Source organism: Drosophila montana, unplaced genomic scaffold, assembly GCF_035044405.1.
Source record: "Drosophila montana isolate Dmon_TW-CO22-7 unplaced genomic scaffold, ASM3504440v1 contig_3274_1, whole genome shotgun sequence".
NCBI lineage: Eukaryota > Metazoa > Arthropoda > Insecta > Diptera > Drosophilidae > Drosophila > Drosophila montana.
The window spans coordinates 264925-291123 of record NW_026998157.1 but is presented as its reverse complement, the minus strand read 5'-3'; the positions used below and the strand labels follow the sequence as shown (position 1 = coordinate 291123).

At 43.7% G+C, this 26199-nt stretch overlaps 3 protein-coding genes across 4 annotated transcripts; all 3 read right to left on the bottom strand.

Annotated features, from left to right (window-relative positions):
• Nucleotides 1–483: 483 nt before the first annotated feature.
• LOC135434138 (SET domain-containing protein SmydA-8-like) lies at nt 484–6002 on the bottom strand. 2 transcript variants are annotated; one of them, XM_064690552.1, is made up of 2 exons: nt 4822–6002; nt 484–1157 (listed from the first exon to the last, which is right to left on the bottom strand). In XM_064690552.1, the coding sequence occupies exons 1-2, from the start codon at nt 5797–5799 to the stop codon at nt 720–722; spliced, it is 1416 nt and encodes a 471-aa protein (XP_064546622.1). In that variant the 5' UTR covers nt 5800–6002; the 3' UTR covers nt 484–719. The 2 variants fall into 2 exon arrangements, with proteins under 2 accessions (XP_064546622.1, XP_064546623.1); XM_064690553.1 differs by lacking the exon at nt 4822–6002 and adding an exon at nt 4432–4494.
• A 3660-nt stretch (nt 6003–9662) lies between these two features.
• Nucleotides 9663–11097, bottom strand: LOC135434141 (SET domain-containing protein SmydA-8-like). The gene is made up of 2 exons (XM_064690557.1): nt 10231–11097; nt 9663–9692 (listed from the first exon to the last, which is right to left on the bottom strand). The coding sequence occupies exons 1-2, from the start codon at nt 11095–11097 to the stop codon at nt 9663–9665; spliced, it is 897 nt and encodes a 298-aa protein (XP_064546627.1).
• A 1913-nt stretch (nt 11098–13010) lies between these two features.
• Vinc (vinculin) lies at nt 13011–26114 on the bottom strand. The gene is made up of 6 exons (XM_064690601.1): nt 25957–26114; nt 22736–22928; nt 15294–17484; nt 15080–15210; nt 14614–15012; nt 13011–13944 (listed from the first exon to the last, which is right to left on the bottom strand). The coding sequence occupies exons 2-6, from the start codon at nt 22790–22792 to the stop codon at nt 13837–13839; spliced, it is 2886 nt and encodes a 961-aa protein (XP_064546671.1). The 5' UTR covers nt 22793–22928; nt 25957–26114; the 3' UTR covers nt 13011–13836.
• Nucleotides 26115–26199: the final 85 nt, after the last annotated feature.

Below are 26199 nucleotides of genomic sequence, written 5' to 3'. Positions count from 1 at the left end.
ACGAGTCCAAATTGGTATAAAATTCCAAAATCGGACATTATTTGGCCGAGATATTCCAAAATATCATCAAAAAAGGTTGACTTTACAAACGAATTGTTTTTTGGACAACAACTTTTTTCAACCGATCGGTTTTGGAATGTTATACTTATTTTATTCGTACGGATCCCTACTATCTATTGGCAATCAATTGAATCTAATATCGGGGCCTTACATTATAGGTTTTGACAGAAAACCAACTCTGGAATTATTTCCATAGTTCTTTCACTCTCTCTCACTCTCTCTCACTCTCTGTCTCTCTCTGTCTCTCTCTCTCTCTCTCTCTCTCTCTCTCCCTCTCCTCCTCTCCCCCTCACTCTCTCCACCTCTCTCTTTCCACCCTCTCTCTCCCCTTCTCTTTCTCCCTCGTCTCTTTCTCCCTCGTCTCTCTCCTCCTCTCCCCATCTCCTCCTCTCTCTCTCTTTCCCCCAACAATGAAACAGTGAATTTTGTTAAAGAGCTGGATTTTTATTGTATTCCTAAAGTGTTTACAAAATAGAAGAAAAAAAATACACTTTCTACTGCTTAGCTACAACAATTCCATGGCCGACAGTTGCCCCAGCACACACACACACACACACACACACACGCAGACATACATATACCCAGACACACACACGCACATGAAAACACACAGATAGTGCGGGGTCCAAGAACTGTCAGCTCTCACTGTATAACCCGTCTCACTGGATCTCCTCGTTGATGAGCTTCTTCAGCGTACACTCGCCGGCGCCCAGCTTATGCAATATGGCCAGAATTTCCTCCCGATAGCGATCCTTGATGGCCATCTCCTCCGGGGTATACTCCTCGGCGCCCAATCGCGTCATGCGCCAGATAACGTTCAGCTTGGCCTCGATGAGCACATAGTTGGAGGGCGGACAGAAGCGCGGGCACAGCTCATTGATGAAGTGTATCATGTCCCGGACGCTGCACGTATTGATCCGATTGTTGATCGTGTTCAGGGCAAAGTCCTGATAGCGCGCCATCTTGGCGTGGGGAAAGACATTCTCGCAGCTGAGACAGCGCCAGTCCGGCTGCAGGGTCTTCGTCTGCACGGGTATCACCAGACCCTTGCAGCCCTGCTCCCGGCAGAACAGCGCCGACAGATACGTTCCATTCTCCTGCAACAAAAAGTGATGCCAATTAGACATTGCAACAATTGGAATGTATTTAAATGACTTTTGACTTTGACATCTGCCTGGTAAAGTTCATGTTAATATAACTCTTAGAAGCGAACCTTCAAACTGTGTACACGAGTGGCAACGGCATGCTGACAAACTGGCAACGCCAGCTGGTTAATGCACAAGCTGGCAGCACTCAGGCAAAGATTTAAAGTTTCCTATTTAGCTGTCAAAATTTAAAAACCTTGACGCTGCCAGATAGTTAAACAAAACTAGGTGGCAGCACAGCCCCTATAAAGCGCTGTTAAACGAAGCTAACATGAGCAAACTGCTTTTGACAGCATGTTTAATTGACTGTTAACTTTGATGGGCACTTAAACAAATTCTTATACATGGAGCAAGACTCTGACGATATTTTATTGATACACAAAATGAAAGCGGATCCAGACAGAAAAGACAGAGAAGATTTACTGAATTTCACTACAACTTTTTTTAAAAACTAAATACTGTAGCTGAAATCCTGTGGAATCAGAGTATTTACTTTAAATATTCCCTTAATTGAAAAAAAAAACTTTAATAAAAACTTGAAGAGCTTTCGAGTGTGAACCCAACATGTCGATACCCTGTAAATAGCGTATGCTTTGGCCTCAGTGCGTCGGGGCTAAAGTGTCCTCAACCCAATTATAAAAAAACAATTAAAGAGCATTAAGACGTCGTTGACGTCCACCTGAGTATATACATATACATATATATATATATATATATTTTTCTTTTGGTTCTGTTATGTCTTTCTGTTCGACGGCGCCACTTGCATAACCCGCCCGCCTTGTCTAGAGGCTGGGCTAATGGGCCGATGACGGTGGAGGGGGGAGGGCGGAGGGGGGAGGGGGGGGGGCATGCTATGGGGCCTGTCAAACTGCGACTGTCATGTATGGTACTCAGTGCAGGGAAGCGGGCGGGCAGAGGATGGGCAATACACCGTTCATGTCCGAAAATGCGACAACCCCTCTGTCTGTGTGTGTCTATGTGTGTATGTGTCTGTGTGTGTGTGTGTGTGTGTGTGTGTCGCGCGGTTTGTCAGTTGTGGGTCTGGGTCTGGGTCTGGTCATGTTGCACTAATGAGCTCACGCTCATGTTCCCGCCCGTTGGAGGTGTCCGCGTAGGATGTGAGCTGCACGAATATACATACATATATGCACATACATACATATATGCTATATATATGTATATGGGACCTATGGGGTCTGCGGGGTCTGTGGGGTCTGCGGGGTCTGCCAGTTCTGCATGATCTGAGCAGAGGTTCGTACAAAAATCATATACAACTAATCTAATTAGGCGCATTTTTGTCATGTCGCTGCCAAATGCTATTATTCATCAAATCCAACGGCGATATATGTATGTATGTACATTGCCCGCACTATAATTCCCATAAGCATAAATATATATGGACGTATATATGTAAGTATATTTGGCTCAGACACTCAAACGCAGCTGCGGACTCTTTCGGTTCTATTCAAAGATATTTCTCGAAGAGACACAAACAATTCACATTTCAGAAATTCCAATAATTGTTTGTTGGGATCTTTTTTAAAAAAAATACTCAGCTATCCAGTTTAAAGACTTGTTTCTCCAAATTAACCTAAATCGATCACAAAGTATTTTTACCATGCACATTCTCCTAATATTGTTTTAACATTCGAATTCCCAACCTCATTCGCTGAAAATTAAACATCCAGTTAAATTTCAAATCAAGTTACATTTACTTGGTGGAATACGAACATCGAAAATACCCTAAATAGAGTCCAGTTCTTTAACTAGACGCAAAGCTTTCGCATAGAAGAAGCAGAGGAAAATTAGTTGTGCTTTAAATCGAACAAGTAAGAGGCTCTAGTCGGGAGCTCCCGACTAGAGGATACCCTGAACCCTCTTCTTCCAACAGGCGCTAGGTATAAAATGAAGGATACTTGATATATATATATATACTATTCTAACAGCTACATGTCAAGTTTGGTGACTCTAGCTCATATTATTTACCGAAATTGCCCAAAAAACAGGATTTCGATATCGATTTTTATCGATTACTTGGAAACGGGGCAAAATATCGAATATCGGAAACAAACTCGATCTGCGCGGGCACTAGGAGGATCTACAGCTAAAATTTCAAGTCTCTAGCTCTTATAGGTTCTGAGATCCTTGCGTTCATACATACGGACGGACAGACGGACAGATGGACAGATGGACAGACAGACGGACAGACAGACAGACGGACATGGCTAGATCGACTCGGTTATTTACCCATTTTCAATGGGTTCAGGGCCCCTTAGATTATCACAGATTCTTAACAGGTACCAAGCATAGAGTTGCCACCTAGTGCAAATCATTGAAATCAAGTCGAGGAGAGTTGCCACGTCGTAGAAAAACGTTCCTATGCACGACAAAGCTGCCAGCAATGTTTTACTTTCTTTAATTGATTTCAAACTCATCAACAAAGCTGTATAAGTATACATATATGAATATGTAGTACAAAGAAGCACAATTATCGTACAATTTTTAAATAGTAAACCAACTAAAAGCTGAAATAGTTGCAGACTTTGTGGTGGGTTGGCGTGACATATTTAGATATATCTTAGCTTTTGTTAGCATCTTTGTCTAATTGAATTTGATATTAAGATTTGCATAAATTTTGCCCAAGTTGTTGTTCAACTAAATTAAACACGCCATTTGCGATGTATCGCGATAGCTATGCGATTGTAAATGCGGTCGTGTCTAATAAGGATTCAAATACCGGACAGCGGATAACGGATACCGGATACCAGATACCGGATGACAAATAATAACACAGTTCGCTGAATGATTTTAGACTGTCGCAATTGCAAATAAAATACTTGGTCATCATTTCGGATAAGAATTCGGATAATGCATTACGAAAATGTATTAAAGAAATGGATCGCAGAAAGAGAGTTGTCATTACATTTATGGCAGTTGCATTTAAAGTGCTTGGTAATCGTTTCGGATAAGTACTCTGATAGGGGATAACGGATAACGCATCGCAGAACGAATCTACTCATAAAGTTATCGCTGCAACTGTTGCATTGCACCCAGAGTGCTGAGTCCTCGAACGGATATGAGTTCGGATAGCGGATAACGGTGTCGATTGGTGAAAGGAATCTAAAGTTAATCGTTGAATCCACCGAAGTTTGACATAAAGTACTCGGTTATGGTTTCAGATAAGGGTTCGGATAACGGATAACAAATGAGAGAACGATAAACTTACAGAGTTGTCGTTGAATCTATCGCACTTCGACATATAGTACTGGGTCATCGTTTCGGATAAGGATTCGGATTACAGATAACGGATAACAGAACGAGTTTATTCACAGAACTGTCATTTTTTCTATCGCACTTCGACAGAGAACTGAGTCATCGTTTCGGATAAGGATTCGACTGGCGGATAACGGATCCACAGAACAGTTCTACTCATAGAGTTGTCGTTGAATCTATCGCACTTGGACATAAAGTACTGGGTCATCGTTTCGGATAAAGATTCGGATTACAGAATTGTCGAATCCAGCTATCGCACTTCGACAGAGAACTGGGTCATCGTTTCGGCTAAGGATGCGAATGACGGATAACGGATCATGGATCCCAGAACGGGTCTACTCACAGAGTTGTCGTTGCATCTTTCGCAGTTGCACACAAAATACTTGGTCATCTTGAGGAAAATGCCGCGTGTGAGATTGCTCCAGAGGATCTTGGTGTACGTGGTGGTTATTTCGCCGCCCTTGGGTATGTCCCGTGCGGCACGCACCACCGCGAGCCGCCCGTTCTCAAAGTAGTGGCTGGCATTGGGCGTGCACTCGTGATTCATGATCGCCGTCAATGGGAAGAGGCCGCGCAGCAGCGTCTCGTGGCCGTCGACGCGACAGGGCGCCTCAAAGGCGTTCGTGTTGAGGACGCCGACGACGCGGAACAGCTGATCCATGAACGGCTTATCTGTGGTGGGAAACTTGCGGAAGCATTGCGCCGCCTTGATAATCTCCTGGCGATAGCCACGCTCCGCATTCGCCTGCATGGCATCCACCAGAGCGCGCTGCTCCTTGCTCAGGTAGAAGACGCGCACCGCTGTCAAAATGCGCAACGACAGCGGATTCACTGCATCCGTTTGCTCAGCGGCTGGCGTTGTGCCCGCAGCAGCAGCTGGAGCGGCAACAGCAGCTGGGGCGGTCTCCTCGACCAGATCCTTGGGCAGCCAGCGCTGAAAGTGGTCGCACTCGTTGCGATGTGCCTCCGAATCGGCGCACTCAGCGCACACGGGCAGCGTGCAGTGATGCGGACAGAGGAACCGCTTGGCGGCCAGCTGGCGATGGCAGCAGACGCACGTGTTCATCTGGGAGCCCTTGCGCGCCGTTGGGCCCACGACGAGGGCGCTTTCCCGAAAGATTTGCTCGCCGGCGGCAATGTGACGGGTGGCAAAGACGCCGCGTCCAGCCACCGGCGATGGCGCCAGCATCCAGTTGGGCAGCTCCTCGCGCAGCTCACCCAAATGGACATCGATAAGGCGGGCCAGCTGCTCGGGCGTCGTGTTCCGACTGGGCGCCATATGGGCGATCATGGCCGCCGTTGTATTAATGCGCTCTGTCATGCTGTCGAGCACACACACACACACACACACGTCTCTCTCTCTCTCTCTCTCTCTTTCTCTATGTCTCTTGCTGTCTCTTTCTGGCCAGGATCGACTAAACAGGCAACCGACTAGCGAGCAGCGTTTTGCGAGGCGACGCAATGCGACGCGACGTTTGTTTGCGAGTGACTGTTGGCGACTGGCGACTGGCGATTGGCGACAAGACCAGGCGAGCGCTGGGCAGCGACTGCGACTGCGACAGCGACGTCGGCAGCGCTGGCAGCAGCGACGCCCTCAGAGAGCATTAAACGCAACTAAAAAAACACAAATTAGAGGCAGCGCCAGCAACAACTAGAAATATGATTTATCCAAGGCGCGACACACACCTACACACACACACCTACACACACACACACACACCTACACACACACACACGCGCGCGCTTGCAAAGCCGCTTACGCTTTTGCTTTTGACTCTTATTCAATTTTCTGTTGCATTCAATTGGATTTGATATAACACAACAACAACAACAACAACAACAACAACTACAACTACGCATGACAAGCACATGGCGTGTTGACGTTCACATACACATACGCATACACACACACACTCCCCATCCCCCCCCCCCTTTCCCTCTTGCTCTCGCTCGCCGCCGCAACAGTCGCTTTGCCTGTCACTCTTCGATTTGTCATTTCAATTTGTACCCCCCCCCCCCCCACACACACACACACACGCACACACACACACACACCACCCCACCGCAGTCCTAACCGCACCCCTTGCCCCCCTTCGGCGCTGCGGTTATGAGCCGCCTATAAATACGTAAAGTCGTGTACTACAAAAAAAAAGAAGAGGAAGAAGTAGAGGAAAAAACTGCGGTCCGCTCACACAGCTCTGGGCAAGAGTCAGGCCAGGCGACATCTCGTCATTTTTGCGGCTTCCACTCGAAGTCGGCCAAAGCCGTTAACAAGTAAGACTTGTTGATACCCTGGGACAAAGAGCACCCGGAATTTCGCAACGAGCTGCCGTTACAATTATTCTGGCTTCTATGCGCTGCTTCTTCTTCTTCTTCACTTTCACCTTAGACTATGGCAAATGCGTTCCAGAATAACTGTTAACAGACCGATTCTTTTGAAATTTGCAGGGCAGAGAAGAATAAGGATAAGGATAAGGATAAGGATACAAATGCTGGAGGGTAACCGAAGAGGATATATGTTGAATATATATTGAAAGACGGACGGGCACGGGAATATAGCTAGATCCAGGTCGATTAGAGTAAATACGCTTTGTGGGATTCCAGAAGCCTTCTTCCTTCCTTCTGCCTGCCAAACACATACGGTGCGTTATACCCCGCCCCCTTTTTAGCAGAGGGTATAAAACGCAGCCAGAATATATGTATGTATATATGTACATATGTACATATATACATTTTGTCAGCTGCAATTGAGCGCGCCTACATGTGTGGGCGTGGCCAGCGTTAGGGATTTCAGCTGGCGCCACGCGTGTTGAGGCCACATAAATTAAGACATCGCCGAGTCGATTGCGTGGCGCGTCCCTGACACTGGGCCCAGACCGAATGGCATCATCAACGGCCCCGCAGCCACAACAATGCCAGTTCCACCTGGCACGTGACCTGGCGCCGCGAACCAGGTGCCCGACGCACGTTGTCACCGATGAAAATAACAATAACAAAAAAAAAAAACAAAACATTGCGTATACGCAGCGTGTTCCAAAAAGGCAAAAGCGCCCAAAATGTTAGCCCTAAATCAGTTGTATATGTATATGTATTCATTTATGTTCTATGCCTTAACCCATGCACCCCATACACACACACACACACACACACACACACACACACGAGCGTAACTCCCCTTCCCTCTCCTCTCCTCCCCCGCACAAACACCTTTACAAATTGCAGCCCACTTAAACGCACATGGTTAAATTCTCAAGTCTATTGAAACACACTTTGAAAATTCCCCCACACGCACACAAACGCACACACACGCACACACACACATTCATACACACGCTCAAACATCAAATGAGAAAACAAAAACAAGAAGAAGAAACATCGAGGGAAAAAAAAGAACGAAGACAAAAGTAAGCCACAAAAAAAAAATTGTCATTCAGTTTTCATTTTGTCGAGATTTTTGCACAAAATGTATATTTAAAACACAACAGACAAAAAAAAAATGAAAGAGTAAAACAAAAAACGTGGAACGAAAAGAGTGCGCACGACAGCAGTGCATGACTGGGCGCTACCCTGTACGCCGCATATTTGCATATTCGATTTAATAATTTACTTTGCAACTTGCTTTAATTAAGCTGCACTAAGCTCAAGATCTAGTCATAAATATATAAAAATATTAAAAATTAAATTGCCTGAAAACGAGCTTAACGAAACGAACCATAAGGCAGGGAACTGGTTCGCGCCATGAACCGAACCAGCGATAGTTTTTGGTTTGCAGTCCTGATTTTCAGCATTTTGTATACGACAGCTTAGATATCAAGTTTGCTGTCGCTAAAACTTAACATCATTGAAAAGTTGATACAACTCTCTATGCACACTTTTTAAAGGGTATGGGGCAGATCAACAAAACTGAAATGTTTTGCTGTTGAATTTGGACGCACGTCAGTTGAGTTTTGATATGTGTTCTTGCATAATGCGCGTCTTCTGGCCCAACGGCTCGAGATTTATCGCAGCGCCCCCTGGCGTGCCGAATGTGCGTGCATGGGCAGGGCAGTCTCAGTGTGTGTGTGTGTGTGTGTGTGTGTGTGCGTGTGTGTGTGTGTGCTTCTCACACTCTGTCGCGTTGGCTGTATGTTCGTGTGTTTTTGTACTTGAACTAGTTTGGGCTTCCATTAGCTCATAACCTGGCAGTTTGCCCAGGCCCAAAGGAATATGCATTATGACAGGCAGCTTGACAAAAAGGGGCACAGCGTGACGCGTAGGGGTGGAGAGGTGGAGAGGCGGAGAGGCGGGTGTTCACATGCACCAGGGAGGTGACGTTTTCATTCAAAATATATTTAACAAGTGCAGCAAGCAGCGGAAGGCTGAGCGGGCAGAAGGCAGAGAGGGAGAGAGAAAGAGCGAAAGAGAGAGAGAGCGCGCGCGACAGAATTACATCACAAAAATGTTGTTGGCCCATGCAACAAGTTGTCATTCAGAGCGTTTTCTTGAATGGGAGAGCGAATTTAATGCGAATATCTTGTGCTCAATGCCAACTGTTGCATATATATGTACATACATATGTAAATCTAAATTTTACTGAGTGCATAAAGAAACGTCTAATTAGTGGATTATTTAAATAGGAATTTCACAATTTAAATAATCAGTGTATTTAATTTGAAAACTAACCGCAAGCAATGTTCCATTTCTGTTAACTAGCTTTCGGTCGCCATTTTGATTTATTTGTTTGTCTATCTAGAGATGGAACATGCCATAAATCGATAAATTGATTTGATATTCTTTTAGAAAACACTTAATTTGACATCAATTCTCGTGTTTGTGACACTCAATACGGCAAACATATGTATATATACCTCTGAGGTATCTTTCTCAGTGAACAATCACTGAAAATAGTTTGCTTTTTATATCTCGTTTCTGTGCACAGTTTATCTACCTGCTCAATATTTGCCAAGTGGAAGTTAAAGTGTTGCCACTTTACAAATTACATCGCACAATATACGCAAGTTAGAAAATGGGTTTCGAATGACAATTCAGTTTAAATTTGACAATTTCTCGACACATATCCGTTAAGTGTTGCCAGCTTTTGTGCATGGCGTTGCCACTGTTGCACAATATTGTGACATTCTGCTCTCAAGTTTAAATGCCGATTAACTAACATGAACTTTGACAGAAAAGTGTGAGGAAATAGAATCAGAAATTGTTAGATTGGGGTGAGGTAAGCTGAGGCAAGGTAGAGAAATTAGCCATAGGAAAAAGCAGAATCATAATATGTTAGCTCAAGTTAGCTTAGATTGGGCTAGATTAGCTAAGATTCAGTAAGGTTAAATGGCCCGTTGTGGTTCCTGTTGTGGCGAGTGGATGGGGCTGGCTGTCTGTTATGTGGCATCAGGTGTTTCTGAAAGAATGCACCTAAGCAAAAACTGTAATGAACTATTAAGTTCAATGAAATCGAGGAGATGACAAACGAACCGAAGTGCCGGTTCTTTTAAATATATACAAAAGCCGATTAATTGATGACCGGATGGGCTGTGCGGATCCGTAGAGAGACGCGTAATCGCTCGCATATGTATATCTATAGCCCCACATTGAGCAAAGGCAAAGATACCGATACAGATACAGATACAGATACAGATATAGATGAGAAGAGAGATGCAGATAGAGATAGAGTGGCTATTTTGGGCGATTGGCGGCGGCGTGTCGCAATCGGCGATCGGCCTGAATGGAGCTGGCGAGCAAATTGATCGATTGGCCTACTCACCGTGGGATCCTGACAGCGCGGGCATTGGCACATGAAGTGCTTGGTCATGCCGAGAAACATTTTGCGCGCCAGCGTCGACCAGAGCAGCTTTGCATACGACATGGTTATCTCGGCGCCCAGCGGTATGCGCTCCGTGGCGGTGACCACAATCGTCTCCCCGTCCTCGAAATGATGAGCCGCATTCGGTGTGCACTGATGGTTGAGCATGCCGGCGAGCGGGAAGAGGGCGCGCGCGACCACCTCCCGCCCATCCACCTGGCAGCGGCTCTCGAAGGCGTTCGTATTGAATGCGCAGACGGTGCGATAGAAATACTCCAGCATGTCCTGGTCGCGCGGAAAATGATCAAAGGACTCCGCTGCCCGCTGCACCTCGCGCATATAGTAGCGATCCGCGTTCGCCTGCATCGCGTAGAGCAGCTGGCGCTGCGACTCGCTCAAGAAGAAGCAGCGCACCACGCTGAGAATGCGCAGGGCGCGCGGATCGATGCGGCTGGGATCCTTCGGTTTCCATTTGCGGAACAGCTGGCACTCGACGGCATGCCGCGGCGACGCCACACAGCCGCCGCAGACGGGCAGGCCACAGCCGGCGGTGCAGAGGGCCGCAGCATCGCTGCCATCTTCGCCGGCCGGCTGGCGATAGCATTGGGTGCAGGTGCGCAGATTGCGTCCACGATGCGCGGTGGGTCCGACGAGCAGTGTGCGCTCACGGAAGAGCAGCTCGCCCTTGGCAATGTCGCGCACGGCGAATAGGCCGCGACCCGAGATGGGCGAGTCGGCCACGCGCCAGGCGGGCAGCTCCGGACGCAGCTCACCCAGATGCGCATCGATGAGCGCGGCCAGCTCCTGCGTGGAGGCGCCTATGGCCATCTGCGGCACATCCTGCACCAGCTGCTGCTCCAACTGTGACATGGCACCGTTTCAAATCGAATCAAATCAAAACGTATCGTCACGCTTCGTATCGAATCGCTTTCTCTCTCTCTTCCGCTGGCGGCGCCGATAATCGAATCGCAACTGACGCGTTCCCAATTCCGTGGCCATCGCTGCCGCTGCCACTGCCACTGCCGCAGCCGCTGCTGCTGCTGCTGCTGCTGCCGCTGCCGTTGACGGTGTCGCTATTTGCTTGTCAGCATCTCTCCCAGCATTTGCCGCATTTGCGTTGCTGCTCGGTGCGCTCCGTTTGCTCGCCATGGAGGCAGTAACACGGCCAGCTATAATTAGTTGCCATTCTCCGATTTCCCAATTTCCAGTTTTTCCGCACCGCTGGCGGCTCCACCCAACGGCAACAACAGCGGCCCCACCCCGCCGCGCCTAGCTATTTACTGTGTATTTTGTGGCCGCCTGAAAGCAGGCAACACTTTCTTTTTGCGCCACCCACGCGCTGCAACACGAAACGCTGCGTATACGCAACGGCCATAAATTACGTATACGCAGCATCAGGTGCTCCACTGTGGTTCATTTGGGTTCATTTATTCTGTGTATCAGATGCTCCAACAATAAATTCGAATTAAAGCTGAGTTCATTTAACCAATTTTCTATGCCGCATAAATATACACACACAGGCTTCTAGGACAATATAATTTGGCTGAGCAACAGCCGAATCGAAACTTTAGCCGAGCCATATTAAGTGTTCAAGTGGGAACTGCCCGACTTGAAGATACCCTGCAGCCCAGGACGAAACGCCATCAAAATAATTACAGCTTGCTTTTACACATACAACACATTTATGCATTCAATTGGGGGACTCTCTTCAGTTGTGGGAAATATCGATTTTTGATACCTACTAACTATCGATTTTTTCGATAACTCATTTTATGTTCATAACTACCGATAGCTATCGATTTTGCGGATATCTTCTCTAAAGTTGATACTTGTAATACTCAGATTTGTTCTATAACTCTTTTCACGTTCAGAATACCGATAACTATCGATGTTTTCGATAAATCCCTAAATGTTTACAATACTGATAACGATATCGATTTTGCGAACAACGCCGTTCGTTTTCAGCTATTTTTTGACAACTTTCATATTCATAATATCGCCAATTAAAGATTTTCTTATAGATCATTTCATGTTCACAAAACCGATAACTATCGATTTTAGACGTGGGTTTCAAAGCAAAATTCAAAGTTTTTAAGAGCCAGCTAGACCAAAATGGGCCTGCACAAGAGTTATCGTTGAATATAAACAAATGAAAGATATTTTAATTTTTGCAAAAAGCTAGAACATCGCAACTTTGTGTATACATCATTTCGAAGGTAATAAAGAATACATTTCTATTCATGAAAAGTGTGGGAACACGAGACGAGACTTAGCGACATATGAATGTACATATAGCCAGATGTTTGTAGGGCAGCTTGGCACTGAGATTAGGGTATCTTCCAGTTGGCCACTCTCGACTAGATTATTCTTATCTGTTTAACATCTTTCTTAACTATTCTATAAATTCCAGTATTCGGATTGTATTCAACAGCGAACAGATATTGATCCAAAGATTTAACAAAAAGGTATTGGTTATTTGAGCTAACTGTCTCCCTCTCTCTCTCTCTCTCTCTCTATATATATATATATATATATATATCATCTTCTCTCTCTCTCTCTCTCTCTCTATATATATATCATCTTCTTCTCCCTCTCCCTCTTCCTCTCTCTTTCGGCTTATTTCTGCATTTCATTCTCATTTACACACTTCTTCTTTCAATAATCTTAAGCTAAACACAAAAGTTCAGATCCGAATAATATAATTTAGCATATAGCGTATAACCCTTAAGATGTGCATAGAATTAATAACACTCGATATTTAGTTTTATTTCAGTTATTTTTGTTGAACATGACACATAACGCGTTGATCAATTTGGGCTTAGTTTGTTAAGGGCAACTACTTCTAGTTAAAACTATGCAAGTACAATGTGAATTGGCCACACTTTCAAATATATATATATATATATATATTCCCGTATAGTCGCACATGTTTCAAGTTAGTCAACGATCAATTAACAAATTTGTTTTTCGAATTTTGGAGCTATGTAAATGCAGGGGTTTGTTATTATTCGAATTTTTTCCTTAACATTTTTCTTTTTATGTTTCTCAAGATATTCAATTTGCTTTATATACATTGCAACTGTATGTGTGTGCGAGTGTGTGTGTGTGTGTGTGTTGTGTGTGTGTGCTTATGTATATGTATGTACATTTATTTATTGCACGCCTTAAACATTAGCTTTATAAATATATATTTAAAAAAAAAAGAAGAGAAAACAGATAAAAGTTCAAAAAAAAATACAAACAAAAATTCTAGAAATTTAAAAAAAAAAATATTTTCTGCGATATTTGGGTTTTAAGTTTCTTTTCTTTTTTTTAAGCAGAGCACATAATAAATAAATGTGTGTGTTTGGAAGAGTTAGGAGAAGTAGATAACGGGTATTACAGGTATTACAGGTATTACAGGTATTACAGGTATTAATATTAAAGTAGCATCAAATGTTTTAAGATTAGTTTAGTTTAAATGTTACACGAGGCACGTAGATTGGATAGCTTTTGGCCGCGTTTGTTGCCTAGTGTGAGTGAGCGTGTGTGTGTGTGTGTGTGTGTGTGGGTGTTTTTTTTGGACATCTAGTACTGATACCAGGGCTGGCGGCGCACCCATTGCAGTCGATTGCTGGTCTGATCGGATCGGATCTTGATGCTGGCTCCCTCCGCAGCGCGTACCGTTTCCTTGACCTGGTTGGAAGAGGATGGCAATCAGATTAGATCACATTTTTATATGCTGACATATGTATTAGCGGTTATTTTTCGGCTTAGCCTGCGTCAAGTTTTATTCATTTTAATTTAAACAACACTTTTCCACCTTTTTTCCCACCCGTGGAAGGTTGGAAAATAATTTGGCTTCCAACGGACTCAAATTTAACTTTTACCCATACAAACATTGACATCCATTTTCCATACAGAGAAATTTTTAACTAGAGCCTGATAAATGCGTTTAAGGAATTGAATTATCCATGTATTCATTAAGTTTTTATGTAAAGCTGAATTAATTTTTGACCACAAGACCTTTGTCACCCATTTTCCACTCGAAGCGGTGAATTCCTTGAAAAGTGTGAAATACGTCTTAAATGAATTTTCTAAAAGATCTAATCTGATCGCTTGGTAGGCAATAAAGAAGTTTCAGGCAATCGTTTTTCGCCAATTTCTGCAAAATCACGACTGAACGTGGAATTGCATCACATAGGGATAGATAGATGTCAGTCTGCTCGCTCTTACAGATTCGACTGTACATAAATCAACAGTCTGTCTGTAAATCAGTCAATCAGTCAATCAGTCAGTCATTCAATCAGGACAAGCCATTTGGGAGTGAGATATAATTGTGTATTCCTTCCGGCGGCTACTCACGCTCTGCATTAAATTCTGGGCATTGCCCACCAGCATTTCGGTTGCCTCGCGATCCTCATCGGAGCCCTGGGCGCCCAGCATGGTCGCCTTGACGGTGGACAAGATCTTGAGCTGTGTGCCAATTGTGGGGATGCGCTCGCACACCTGCAGCAGATTGGTGCGTATGCGTCGATCCGTGCACTGACGCGCCAGCTCCTTGGCCAGCCGTGTCACATCCTCGGATGCCTCGGCGATCTTCTTGGCTGTCGCAATCAGTTCGCGCTTGCTGCCGCGCGAATCGGACAGCACCAGCTCGCTGAGGCGGGCCATCAGTATGGCCATGCGCTTGGCGGCCGCAATGATCTCGTTGTCCTTGGACGACCACTGGCGCACCTCCTGGTGCAGGCCACGTGCCGCAATCTGTCAACGGATCCGAATTGTTTAGCGACTCTTACAGCTGCAAAGCTAGCCAATATGGTGCACTTACCAGTATGGGCTGATTGGCATGCGGCATCGTACGGAATACGCCCTCATCCTCATCATCCGTCTCCGGAGGCGGTGGACGCACGGGCGCCAGGCCCTCGCGCGGCAGTGGTGGACGCGGTGGCGCACGCTCCGCTGTAAAAGAGAGAGAGAGCAAGAGGGAGAGAGAGAGATAGTTTCGTATTGGCTGACTGATTGGAAAATGCATTGCAACTGACCATTCTGATTGGACAGATGCAGAGCACTGAGCTCCGGTATGGGCGGCGGCAGCGAAGTGGGCAATGGCGGCGGCTGCGGCGGTGCAATGGCATCGCGCACCTCGCGCACATCGCCGAGCAGTCGCTGGAATGATTTCTTCCAGGCAGCAGCCGCAGCAGGATCGGCTATGTTGGTGGCCACCAGCTTGGCATCGCCGACCATGGCGGGCAGCGAGCGTTCCAGATTGTTGGCGGCAGCATTTAGACGCTCCGTAAAGATCGGATCCTCCGAATTGTCCGCCTCCTGTTTGGCCACCAGCAGCACACGATTGATCAGGCGCGCTATATTGGATGTATTATCGACCATCTTCTGGGGCTGGCGCGCATGGATGGCATCCTCGCATAGCTTGGCATACACCTGCATATGCTCCTCGGAGGTCTTGATGAAATCAGCCGGATCGGTCGCCTGGTCGCAAAGTGTGCGCATCCGGAGCACCGTATCCGCATACTGTTGCTTCAGGTTCTGGAGATGCTCATCGGCCGCCTTGCTGGCCGGATAGTTCATGCGTATGCGTCCGGCATTGATGAGCTGCGGCGTCAGCGAGTCCACCTGTGCGGCAGAGGAGAGCAGAATTTCGGCGATCTTCTTGTTGCCACAGGCGCCGCCAGCGGCGACCATGCGCGACGTCTTCGAGGCGCGATCACTGAACGCCTGCAGATTGTTGGACTTCTGATTGAAGTTCTGTTCGCGTCCGGGCGTGCCCTCCGGCAGCATGACCGCTTCGGTGAATTGTTTGAGGGGCGTGCTGACGTCCATAAAGTCCTGCACGATGCGATTGACCAGGGCATTCTGTATGGCCGCCTTGAGCTCGTAGAGCTTTTGGGTTAGCTGCTTGGCCGCCTGTTTGGCAGCTGGACCGGTGCCCGCTGCCTGGCGCTTGAGACGCTCCACCTCGTCGCATAGCTGCATGATCTCCGCCTTCTGGTGGCCCGGACAGCCTTCTGCGACCTTGCGACCCTCCTCGACAATCAGATTGATGGCCCGCTCGCCGAGACCGCCATCATTGATCTCCGGATTCTGCAGCCATTTGACCGCCTGCTCCAGGCGGCCCTGAATGGTGTGGGCGGTCTGCTGTACGCCCGCCTTGTCCACGCCGAGCACGGCCTGGCGCACCAGGCCCTGCAGCTCGCCGAGACGTGCACGTATGCCATTGGCCAGGCCGATTGCCTGCGGCGAGTTGCCCTTGCCCTCCTGCCGCAGCTCGCATAGATTATTGGCCATGACGCTAATCTCGTCGGCCAGCTTGCGTATGGGATAGGAGTCCTGGGGCAGGCAACGCTCCGAAATTTCGTTGGCATTGTCGATGACCTGACGGAGCGCCTTCTCGCCGACGCCGCCGCGCAGAGCATACGGATTCGATAGCCATTCGTTGGCCAGCTCCATTTTGTTGCTGATCGCATTGCTCAGCTTCTTTAGCACGGTCAAATTGTCCAGTTCGCTGGTGTCCTCGTCGTAGGTGGTCAGCTGCAGGACGCGTATGATCTCCTGCAGTTCGTCGCTCATGCGTGCCGCCAGATAGTTGCGATTCTCGGCGGCCTCCTCGGCGCCCTTGCCCTGCTGCTCGACAATGTGTATATAGACCTTCATGCTGCAGATGAGTATGGGGGCGAGGGTCTTGACCTGTTCGAGGCAACGGACCAGAATCTCGCTGTGCACCTGATGCGTTAGCTCCTTTTCGCGGGCGCCAACCTCGCGCGACACCTTGCCGAGGCAGGGCGACAGATCCTTGAAGAACTTGACCAGATCCTCCATGGTGCCGATCACCTCGGCAACGGCCAGATAGTCCAGGACACGCTTGCACTCCTGTATTATCTTGCGCACCTCGCTCTCGTCGAAGCAAAGCAACAGCGAGGAGGTGCCCTGCAGTATGCCGCGGCTTCCCTCAATCAGCTTCTTGCGCGCCGGCCCCGAATAGGGATCCGCGCGCAACATATCCGAAGCCTCCTCGAGCAACTGCGAGGCAGTCTCCACGCGATGCAATGCCGACGGCATATCCTGCCTCAATATCTTATCGTCGGAGCTGTTGATCGTCTCCCTGCCGACCTTCACCAGATTCGCCACCGCCGCCGAGACCACCTGCACCGGCCGGCTGAGATCGGGCATGGCATTGCCATCCTCGGCCTCCTCGTGTAATATAACCAAGCGAGATACCTAAACGATGATACACAGCAAATTTGTTTCAATTAGTTTCCCTTTTACGGGAATACTTTAAAAACTCGCAATTAACACAAATTACTAGCAAGGAAGTGAGCTTAAAGCTCCAATATAACTTAAAGCTTTGAGTGTTTGTCTTAAAGCTTTTATGTATAAACAGCTTTTAGTCAAACTCAAAGCTTTGTGTTTAACATTTATAATTATAACTATAAGCATTGGTCGATGAGCTTTAAGCTCCAGCTAAGCTTAAAGCTTTGTGTGCTTGTCTTAAAGCTGTTTATTATTAAAAGCTTTAAGTGCTTATAATTGTATTTGATGAAAGCTTTGAGTGTTTGCCTTAAACCTCTGCTGTATAGACAGCTTTTAATCAAACTTAAAGCTTTGGGTTTACAATTTAATTCCATTATAAGCATTGCTCAATGAGCTTTAAGCTCCAGCTAAGCTTAAAGCATTGTGTGCTTGTCTTAAAGCTGTTTATTATTCAAAGCTTTAAGTGCTTATAATTGTATTTGGAGGAGGAGCTTGTCGGTATCAAAGCTTTTTGAAACCCGAGCTTACAGTACAAATAAAAATAATCAAGCTTAAAGCTTGCACAACAACGTTTACAATTTGAGCCTAAGATTACAATAACAATCATGTATTTAATCGAGGAATTGAAGATTTTGTGAGCTAAGTAAATGAATGCAAATTTTTGAATACAATTTAAAAATTGTTAAGTGAAACTTAAAATAGCTCTCCCATACCCTGTTACTTTCAATTATACCTTCTTTTTTTTTTTTTTAGCTATTTATAATAACTTTTACGCCGATTTGTACTGCCCGGATAATAGTTTTAAAAGCTGTTCATGCCAGATCTAGTTATACAAGTTTTGCCACCAAGTGCAGACAATGTAAAATGTACAGGGTATATATTATTAACCACCTTCATCTATTGCTCTATTTGCTACTTTACAACACTAATTTTTTGTTGATCTGACCTTACCTCATGTACATTATTATATATGTATATCTCTATTTGGCAAACTTCCCTTTTTTATTCAATAATATACACTCAAATTTTTATTTACTTACGGCCTTTCTACAGGGTATCTTCTCGTCTTGTACTCATTACGTAATTTAACTAATTTTCACTACTTAACAACACTTATTTGTGTGTTGCTCGCCCACAAATCACATTTTCAAATGACGTTTGCAGCAAGTGTCATTGCGTCATAGGCAAAAACATAGATATTTCTCTCTCTCTCTCTCGCTCTCACTCTCACTCTCACGCTCTCTCATTATGTCTCTTTGATTTTCTGTCTTTTTTACCGTGCTTGACATGCACACAAGTCCATAAAGAGCATAACAAGCCAGACAGAGAGTCCGCCAAATAAAGCGTGGGACTCGGACTTGGACTTGACATCCCATCGAAAATCGGAAATCGGAGATCGGAGATCGGCGGACAACTTGTTTTTTGCCGGTTTCGTTTTACTATTACTATTGCTGGCTATTTTTAGACATGAAGTGTTTGTTGTACGTTAAGCTAGATAAAACACACACATACACACACACACCCCTCCTCCTCCTCCGCCCACATGAAATGAGACTCAGCTGATTTGAGACAAGTGTCGTTGATAAAAGCTGCTCTGGTAAATGGAATTTAGGGCGCTCTTTTGCTACTCTATAAAATAGGTATTATGGTATTATTATTGTCTGTCAAAAGTCACAGTTTGAAAGTCACGACTGGCCGTTTACAGTTTTAGAGTTATGTAGAGCAACCTCATAAACAAGAAGTAGACTGATTTTGGACCAGGAGACGATACTTTTACTGGAGCTCTGCCAATAGCTAGAGATAAATATATAAATATATATTTTACATATGCTACTTAATAGCAAATATTACCAATTTTTCAATCTGATTAATCGGAAATACATATATAAAAGCCCATTTCAAATAGTTTCCTAGCTCGATTGATACTACTTTATAAGAGAATATAGGAATATTTGTATACGCTTTTAGAGAGTATTATTGTTTTGTCATGAAATGTGCGACGTCTAGAAGAAGACATCTCCGACCCTATCAGGTTTATATATTCTTGATCAGCCGAATCCGTTCGTCTGTCCCTCGATCGAATCACGATATCATATAGCTGCCATAGGAACGATCCGTCGAAAAGTAGGTTCTTTTGTTTATCAAGATATCTTGAACCAACCCAAGAAGATCTCTCTACCACATTATATAGATGAATAGGAAGAATCGGTTGAAAAATGAATTCTGTTTTCCAAGATATCATTATATTATATATATTATTATTTTTATAATATATATTATATTATTATTATCTATTGCATCAAACTTTGCATTTACGAGCTTCAACATACTCATATGTCAGGCAAATGTCTAGAAGGGTATAAAGTCTTCGGCGTGCCGAAAATAACCTCAATTTCTCGTCGATTAGTCGAATATCTTTGCAATGCTTCTGATATAGTCCAAATGATATATTACTGACATCGGACTACTATAGCTAATTGTTCATATATAAGGGATTGGTTGCCAAATGAAAAACTGACTTGTTACGATCAAAACTTGACTATTTCTATATCGTATATCTCTATATATGTATATATATATTTGGTTTTAAGTTTATGCTATTTTAGAGAAATGCCACCTCAGTTAGGGTATTTCAACTGCGGCATGCCCACATTTTAATTGTTCTTCCAGCCAAGCCTGCAAGCTCAATCCCAATCCGAATCCCAATCCAAATCCCAATTTAATTTAGCTGCGGGCCTTTGTTTTTGCCATTTTCTTGATTAATTAATTATGTATATCATTTGATAAACCAACTGACACTCCACCCCCCCCCCCCACCTCTACCCTCACCCCTGGCTAGCTGGCGTTTGGACCATCTGTGGCTTCAGTCCGGACATTTGCTGACCAATTTGGCGGCGGGCATCTAAATTTAAACAAACCAACTCATTATTTAAGTGTAGCGCAGTCTACATGTGCGTGCGTGTGTGTGTGTGTGTGTGTGTGTGTGTGTGTGTGCGTGTGTGTGTATCAATGTGTTGATTGATGTGCTGAATGATCAATATACCCTTTTGTCGAGGGTAATATAATTTTGTCACGTAACGTGTAATACATCTATATATATATATATATATATATATATATTCCTGTTCAGTCAGCCGATTTGTTACGGTATCCATCTGTCAATCAATCAATCTTGAATGCAATGTGATGAAACATTGCCGTCTTTCAAATATAATGTAGGTCTTTCTCGGCTGGATCGGGCCACTATAATCATATGTCCCTAGATCTGGACGATCCACAATTAAGTTCCGGAGCTATACGAGTTCGACTTTCTATGCACTTCTTCTATCCATTATATATCTACAATATCATATAGCTCTTTAAAAATAAAAACATTGTTAAAAAAGCATTTTATATATGTACATATATGGATAATCTTTACCAAATTGCGTGCTCCGAGAATCGGTCTACTATATCATATGCTGGCTTCTATTCGAACAATCGTTCAAGAGTATTCAATCTTCGGCGTGTCGATGTTAGCTTTGTGTTCTTTTTTTTCCCCCTGTTTTTAAGATTGTTTTGTTTGCATTTCGAACGCCATTCATTCGCCGTACGATCGCCTCGCAGCGCCTCCGTCACCTATCATGCCCCCCCCCTCTACTCCCCCGCTTCCCCCGCCAGCCCCTGCCATGGGCGATGAGTCACAGTTTGAGTTAGCTTTTTGGCACAGTTTTTGGCTCAACTATAATCTTCAGTCAGCCGCATCAGCACCTAAATACACCTACACGTACACCTGCCCTCCCCCTCCCCCCCCCCCCTTCGCTAAGAGTCCCTCTCCCACTAGTCGTTTGTTACGTTGTTTCATCAGCTCGAAACGGCTTCCACATGTTGCCGCAAAGAGAATTTTCTTTAGCTTCTCTTTGACGCAATGATTTCATGATTTCCTTTGGCTTTTGGCTCGTAAATGTTTTTATTTTTAATTTTTTGTTTTTTTTTTTTTATTTATTTTTTTTTATTTTGTACGCATCTATTTTTGGAATCTCACGAATCTCTCTTGAGCTCTCTGGCGTCTTTTTGTTGTTGTTGTTATATTTGTTGGCTTGCTGTTTTATTAAATTAACATTTTTTGTGTGTCGTCAGGCTCAGGTTGTTGTGATATATCGAAAGAAGCAGAGATCTTCGTCTGTTATTATTATTATTTTCCACCTCGTTTATTTTTAGACCCTACAAATGAGAAAAACAAAAAGAAGCCGCAGCCAACGAACATGAACGCATCTTAAGGTCTGTTTCTGTATAGTCTATATGGATATAGATATAGACATTAATATGCTACTATAACTGCACATGTTACACAGCTGCGGTGACTTTCGTTTTTCTGGTGCCCAAATTATATAAATTAATCGCAATACAATCAATTTAAGCACATACATTGTTCAAATATATAGCTTTTATCAAGATACTATGATTAAATCGTGTATACTATCATGAATTCGCGCCTCGATTGAGTTTATAGCCGAGCGCAGCCAACTTAATGCGGCTGTGCAGTTATTTGATGCTGCCAGATTGTCAAAATATGCAATTAACCAGTGTAACCATATTAAATATAAGTCAAAATCAACAAGGCTCTAGCTTCTACTGTCAGTCATAAAAGTATTTTGCTAACTTTAACTTAATATATAGATTCTACCACAATGAAAGAAAAAACAAACAAAAATTCTCAAGAACTTTACAGAATAAACAGAATCAATTGTAATGTCTAGAATAAACTTTGGACTGCCTAATTCTACTTTGTTAAATACGAATACAGTGATCGCTCGAACATTACAATTTTCAGTTAAAGGGAAACTAAATTCTATTATTTTTTTTTTTTTGTTGGCATTTCAATTCAAACCTTCTAAATTTGATCTATTGCTATTACAATTGAGTTATAGTTTGATTTCTCTTTTTCTTGGGGGAGAACACAAATTTGAATTCTGTTTCAATTAGCGAGCAACCACTGTAATATGCCACTAGATCTAATTTCAATATATATTTTCAGTTAAACAATACTTTGAATTCTTCTGCATTTACCTTCTTGGGCGCCAATTTGCACGCTTGTTATAGCTACATATACATATGTATATAGTTGAGTAGTATATAGTTTATAGTGGAGTGGATATATGTAAAAGATGTTTAAGTATTTTAGGCACTTCTTAAAGTTAAGCCCCAACTAACTAAACAACATTTAACAGACGCTTACCTGCTGGGCAACAGGATCTAATATGCTCTCGATTGTTTTTGTGTGAAAGACGGGCATTTTATTAACTGGTTCCTTAGCTCCTTTACTCTGTGTGTCTGTGTGTGTGTGTGTGAGAGAGTGTGTGTGGATGGGTGTGTAAGTTTAGGTTTGGGTATCTCAGATATCCTTCTCTGCCAAGCCAATTCTGTGAGATCTGCAAGAGAGTAGAATGTTAGTTAAATATTTATTCAGACATTCTTCTGCTTGACTTCAAATACAAAAACAAGTCTGTCTGTCTGTGTGTGTGTCTGTGTGTGTGTGTGTGTGTGTGTGTGCGTGTGTGTGTTATCTAGACAGGCTGTAGATTCAGGTCGTAGATAATGCGAGACGGCCACCTGTTGAAGCATGGGAAGCTACACTCAGAGAAACAATCGAGTATGTCTGTATATGCTCAAATCAAGCATCAAACTTTTCTGTGCTTTTTTTAAGAAAATTTTTGTTATTTCAAACAAATAATTGAAATTTTGAGAACTTTACAAACTTATTACAAGCATGCAAATTCTTGCTTTAAGTATATAAATTCATATCTTCGTATATTGCAAAAATAAAAAAAATTGAAAGATTTGTTAACAGACTTAAATAAGCTTTTATTTAATTATATTATTGATATTTTGCTTTACGTTTTCTACATTTTTAATTTTTCCTCTGCCGCATACTTAATATACGTTTGGTTTGTTTTCTCTGAGTGTACACTCTATCGCCCATATCTAGGCATTGCGAAGCATTCCATTGAAGCTGTCTCTTATGCATTAAAATTCTTCTTAAATTCTTCAATTTTCGACTTTTCTGTATTTCGATTTAATGTGCTATTCGTGCAACTGTTTCATTAATGATGACGCACACTGTGAGGTCATTGTGAGACATTTTGGTGCCCAGGCCAGGCCAGGCAAGGCCAGGGCGGTGCGGGGCGGGGCGGGGCGAGCGAGGGACCGGTACCAGACACAACACTGATGACGCACTGTGTCTGTGTGTGCAGTTTTTAATGCGGGACTTTGCGGCATTATTGATAGTTCGATTTCCACACCCTTTGCTAATACTCGTAATTGGCCATGATTTACGGTGAAAGTGCGAAAAGTGTGGAAAAGCGGGGGAAGAGCCAAAATGGCATTGAAAATGCGAGAGTTCCGCATCAGCTAGACAGGTGGCTGCCATTGGGCGTGTGTGTGAGCGTGTGTGTGTGTGTGTGGGCGTGTGTGTCGTCTACTTTAAAGCAAACTGGCGCCAAGGCGTTCAGAGCACCTTGCTAGAAGCAAAACAGAAAACTTGAACACAATGTGCCAATGATCGCATGCACTGAAAAAAACACATACATACGTGTTGCAAGCAACTAAAAACAAATAATTTAGTTAATAGCAAAACCCAAATTTCAAGCACAATAAAGCTCCAATAATCAGTGCTTCGAACAAAGAATAGCTTCGGTACACAGAGTCCGATCTTTATCGAGCTGCCATGTTAATGGCAAAAGCCAAGGCTCTTGCTTTTGAAACTCGTTATTTTGTAATTTGGAATGAATGAGAGAGAGTATCGAAAAAATTATATATACATACATATATTCTATTTGTGTACACTTTACGAAAATCTTCAGAGCAAGTTTGTTGCATGTACTTTTTACTAGACTTGGATTCAAAAATATTTTATAAAAAGCCAAATTAAAAAGCTTAAGCATTTATATATGCAAGTAAATGAATTTGTATTTCTTTCATATATGTTTTGAGCAGATTTTGCATTCAAATTGGAAGCTAAAAAGCTGACTTTTATATATAATCATCTACATATATAATGATCTATTTACACATTTTTTCGCGCAGTGCACACACAAATATTGAACAAATGGGCATGTATAACGATATTTGAACAAATATAGGAATGTGCGCACACTTCCAGTATATAATGAATGCCACTTATGGCGTTTAGTTTGCAACAACAGAAATGATCCCAAAAAAAAAAACAAAAAACAAAAGAAAAAAAAGCAACAAAACAAAACGAAATATAAACTTAAAATTCATACACATATTTTTTGTTGTGTGGGACGTGGGTTTATTGACTGACTGCTGCCATTTATGGTCAACAAATCGTTGCAACTAATATGCCACACAATAAATATGTACATATGTATGTACATACATATATACACACACGCACACAAGTGCAGCAGAGTGTCAAATACACGCAAACATCGTAAATCGCCTATCGAAACAGGTTCAATAAACTATCTCTAGCTCATCTTTAAGCCTAATGATCGATAGGCAAATAAATACCTATCGAGCTGTATGTATGCAAATGTGTGTGTGCGTGTATAAATGTACATATGTGCATGCACTATATTGACAGCTGGGAAGCTCCAGCAGTGCAACAACAACAACAACAACAACAAGCTCAGCAGGCAGGGTTGACGGCGCTTATTCTTATAAATTGTACATTTTTATTGCTGTCAAATGTGCGCAGAACAATGGAAATCATAAATTGAAAATAGCAGCAGCAGCAGCAGCAGACAAATTACCCCCGGGGACTGGCTTCATGGGCTCTGCTGTGGGGGCATTTACAGCTACTGAATTTGGGGCAGCGATCGCAGCATTGACAAAAGCGCGCGCGCAGGGCGGCGCAGAATGATGCGCGCGCGCGTTTGCTTTGCTGCGCTAAGGCAAAACCATACACACACACACATGCTAATTTACATATGCACATGTATAGAATGTGTATCTGCATGCGCATCAAAATGTTCATTTGTACGCATATTAATTTATTTAGGGCAGACAGCGCCAAGGCACACACACACACATATTTATTGTTTTTCAATACATATACACACACATGCATATGCGCTTGTTTACATGGTTGCTGCTTATTAATTGTTGTTATTTCACGCACATTCGCTTTTATCATCTTTAGCATTTCTTCGTGCGTAGCAACAAACAGCTAACACACACACACACACATGCGCTCACATTGCGGCAGCAACAATTGGCTCACAAATAAAAAAAAAGGAAGAAAAGAAAAGCAAGAAAGAATCAAGAGCACAAAACAAACTCCGATGTCTGATGACAAATGCAATTTGGTAGCGAATTTTAGACAATTGAATTGATTCATAAGCTTAACACACACATAAATATATATTAATATATGCATACACAGATTACATATGCATGTATATATATATTTTAAAAAATATTGCCCGTATTTACTTTAAAAACTTTTGCCTTAATCGCTATGGCTGTCGCTCGCGCAGCGGCTCTTGACTTGCTTGCCCGACTGTTCTTTAAATACTAAAAAAATGATTGGGGGCCACAATCTACCTTGCGCCAACAGCGACGGCGGCGGCGGCGGCGGCGACGACGACGACGCTTTTGTTGTACGCTACGTGCCTATCTTCCTCTTCTGCTCTCCATATCGCCATCACTTCTGTAGCGCTCAGTTTTGACATTCTC

Coding starts and splice junctions, on each gene's coding strand:
- LOC135434138 (XM_064690552.1), bottom strand. CDS start 5,799: ATGACAGAGCGCATTAATACAACGGCGGCCATGATCGCCCATATGGCG. Junction 1,158..4,821: donor AAAGATGCAACGACAACTCT/GTGAGTAGACCC, acceptor TTTTTGTTGCAG/GAGAATGGAACGTATCTGTC.
- Vinc (XM_064690601.1), bottom strand. CDS start 22,792: ATGCCCGTCTTTCACACAAAAACAATCGAGAGCATATTAGATCCTGTT. Junction 15,211..15,293: donor GCATCTGTCCAATCAGAATG/GTCAGTTGCAAT, acceptor TCTCTTTTACAG/CGGAGCGTGCGCCACCGCGT. Junction 13,945..14,613: donor CCCAGAATTTAATGCAGAGC/GTGAGTAGCCGC, acceptor TCTTCCAACCAG/GTCAAGGAAACGGTACGCGC.
- LOC135434141 (XM_064690557.1), bottom strand. CDS start 11,097: ATGGCCATAGGCGCCTCCACGCAGGAGCTGGCCGCGCTCATCGATGCG. Junction 9,693..10,230: donor CGCGCTGTCAGGATCCCACG/GTGAGTAGGCCA, acceptor ACCTTGCCTCAG/CTTACCTCACCCCAATCTAA.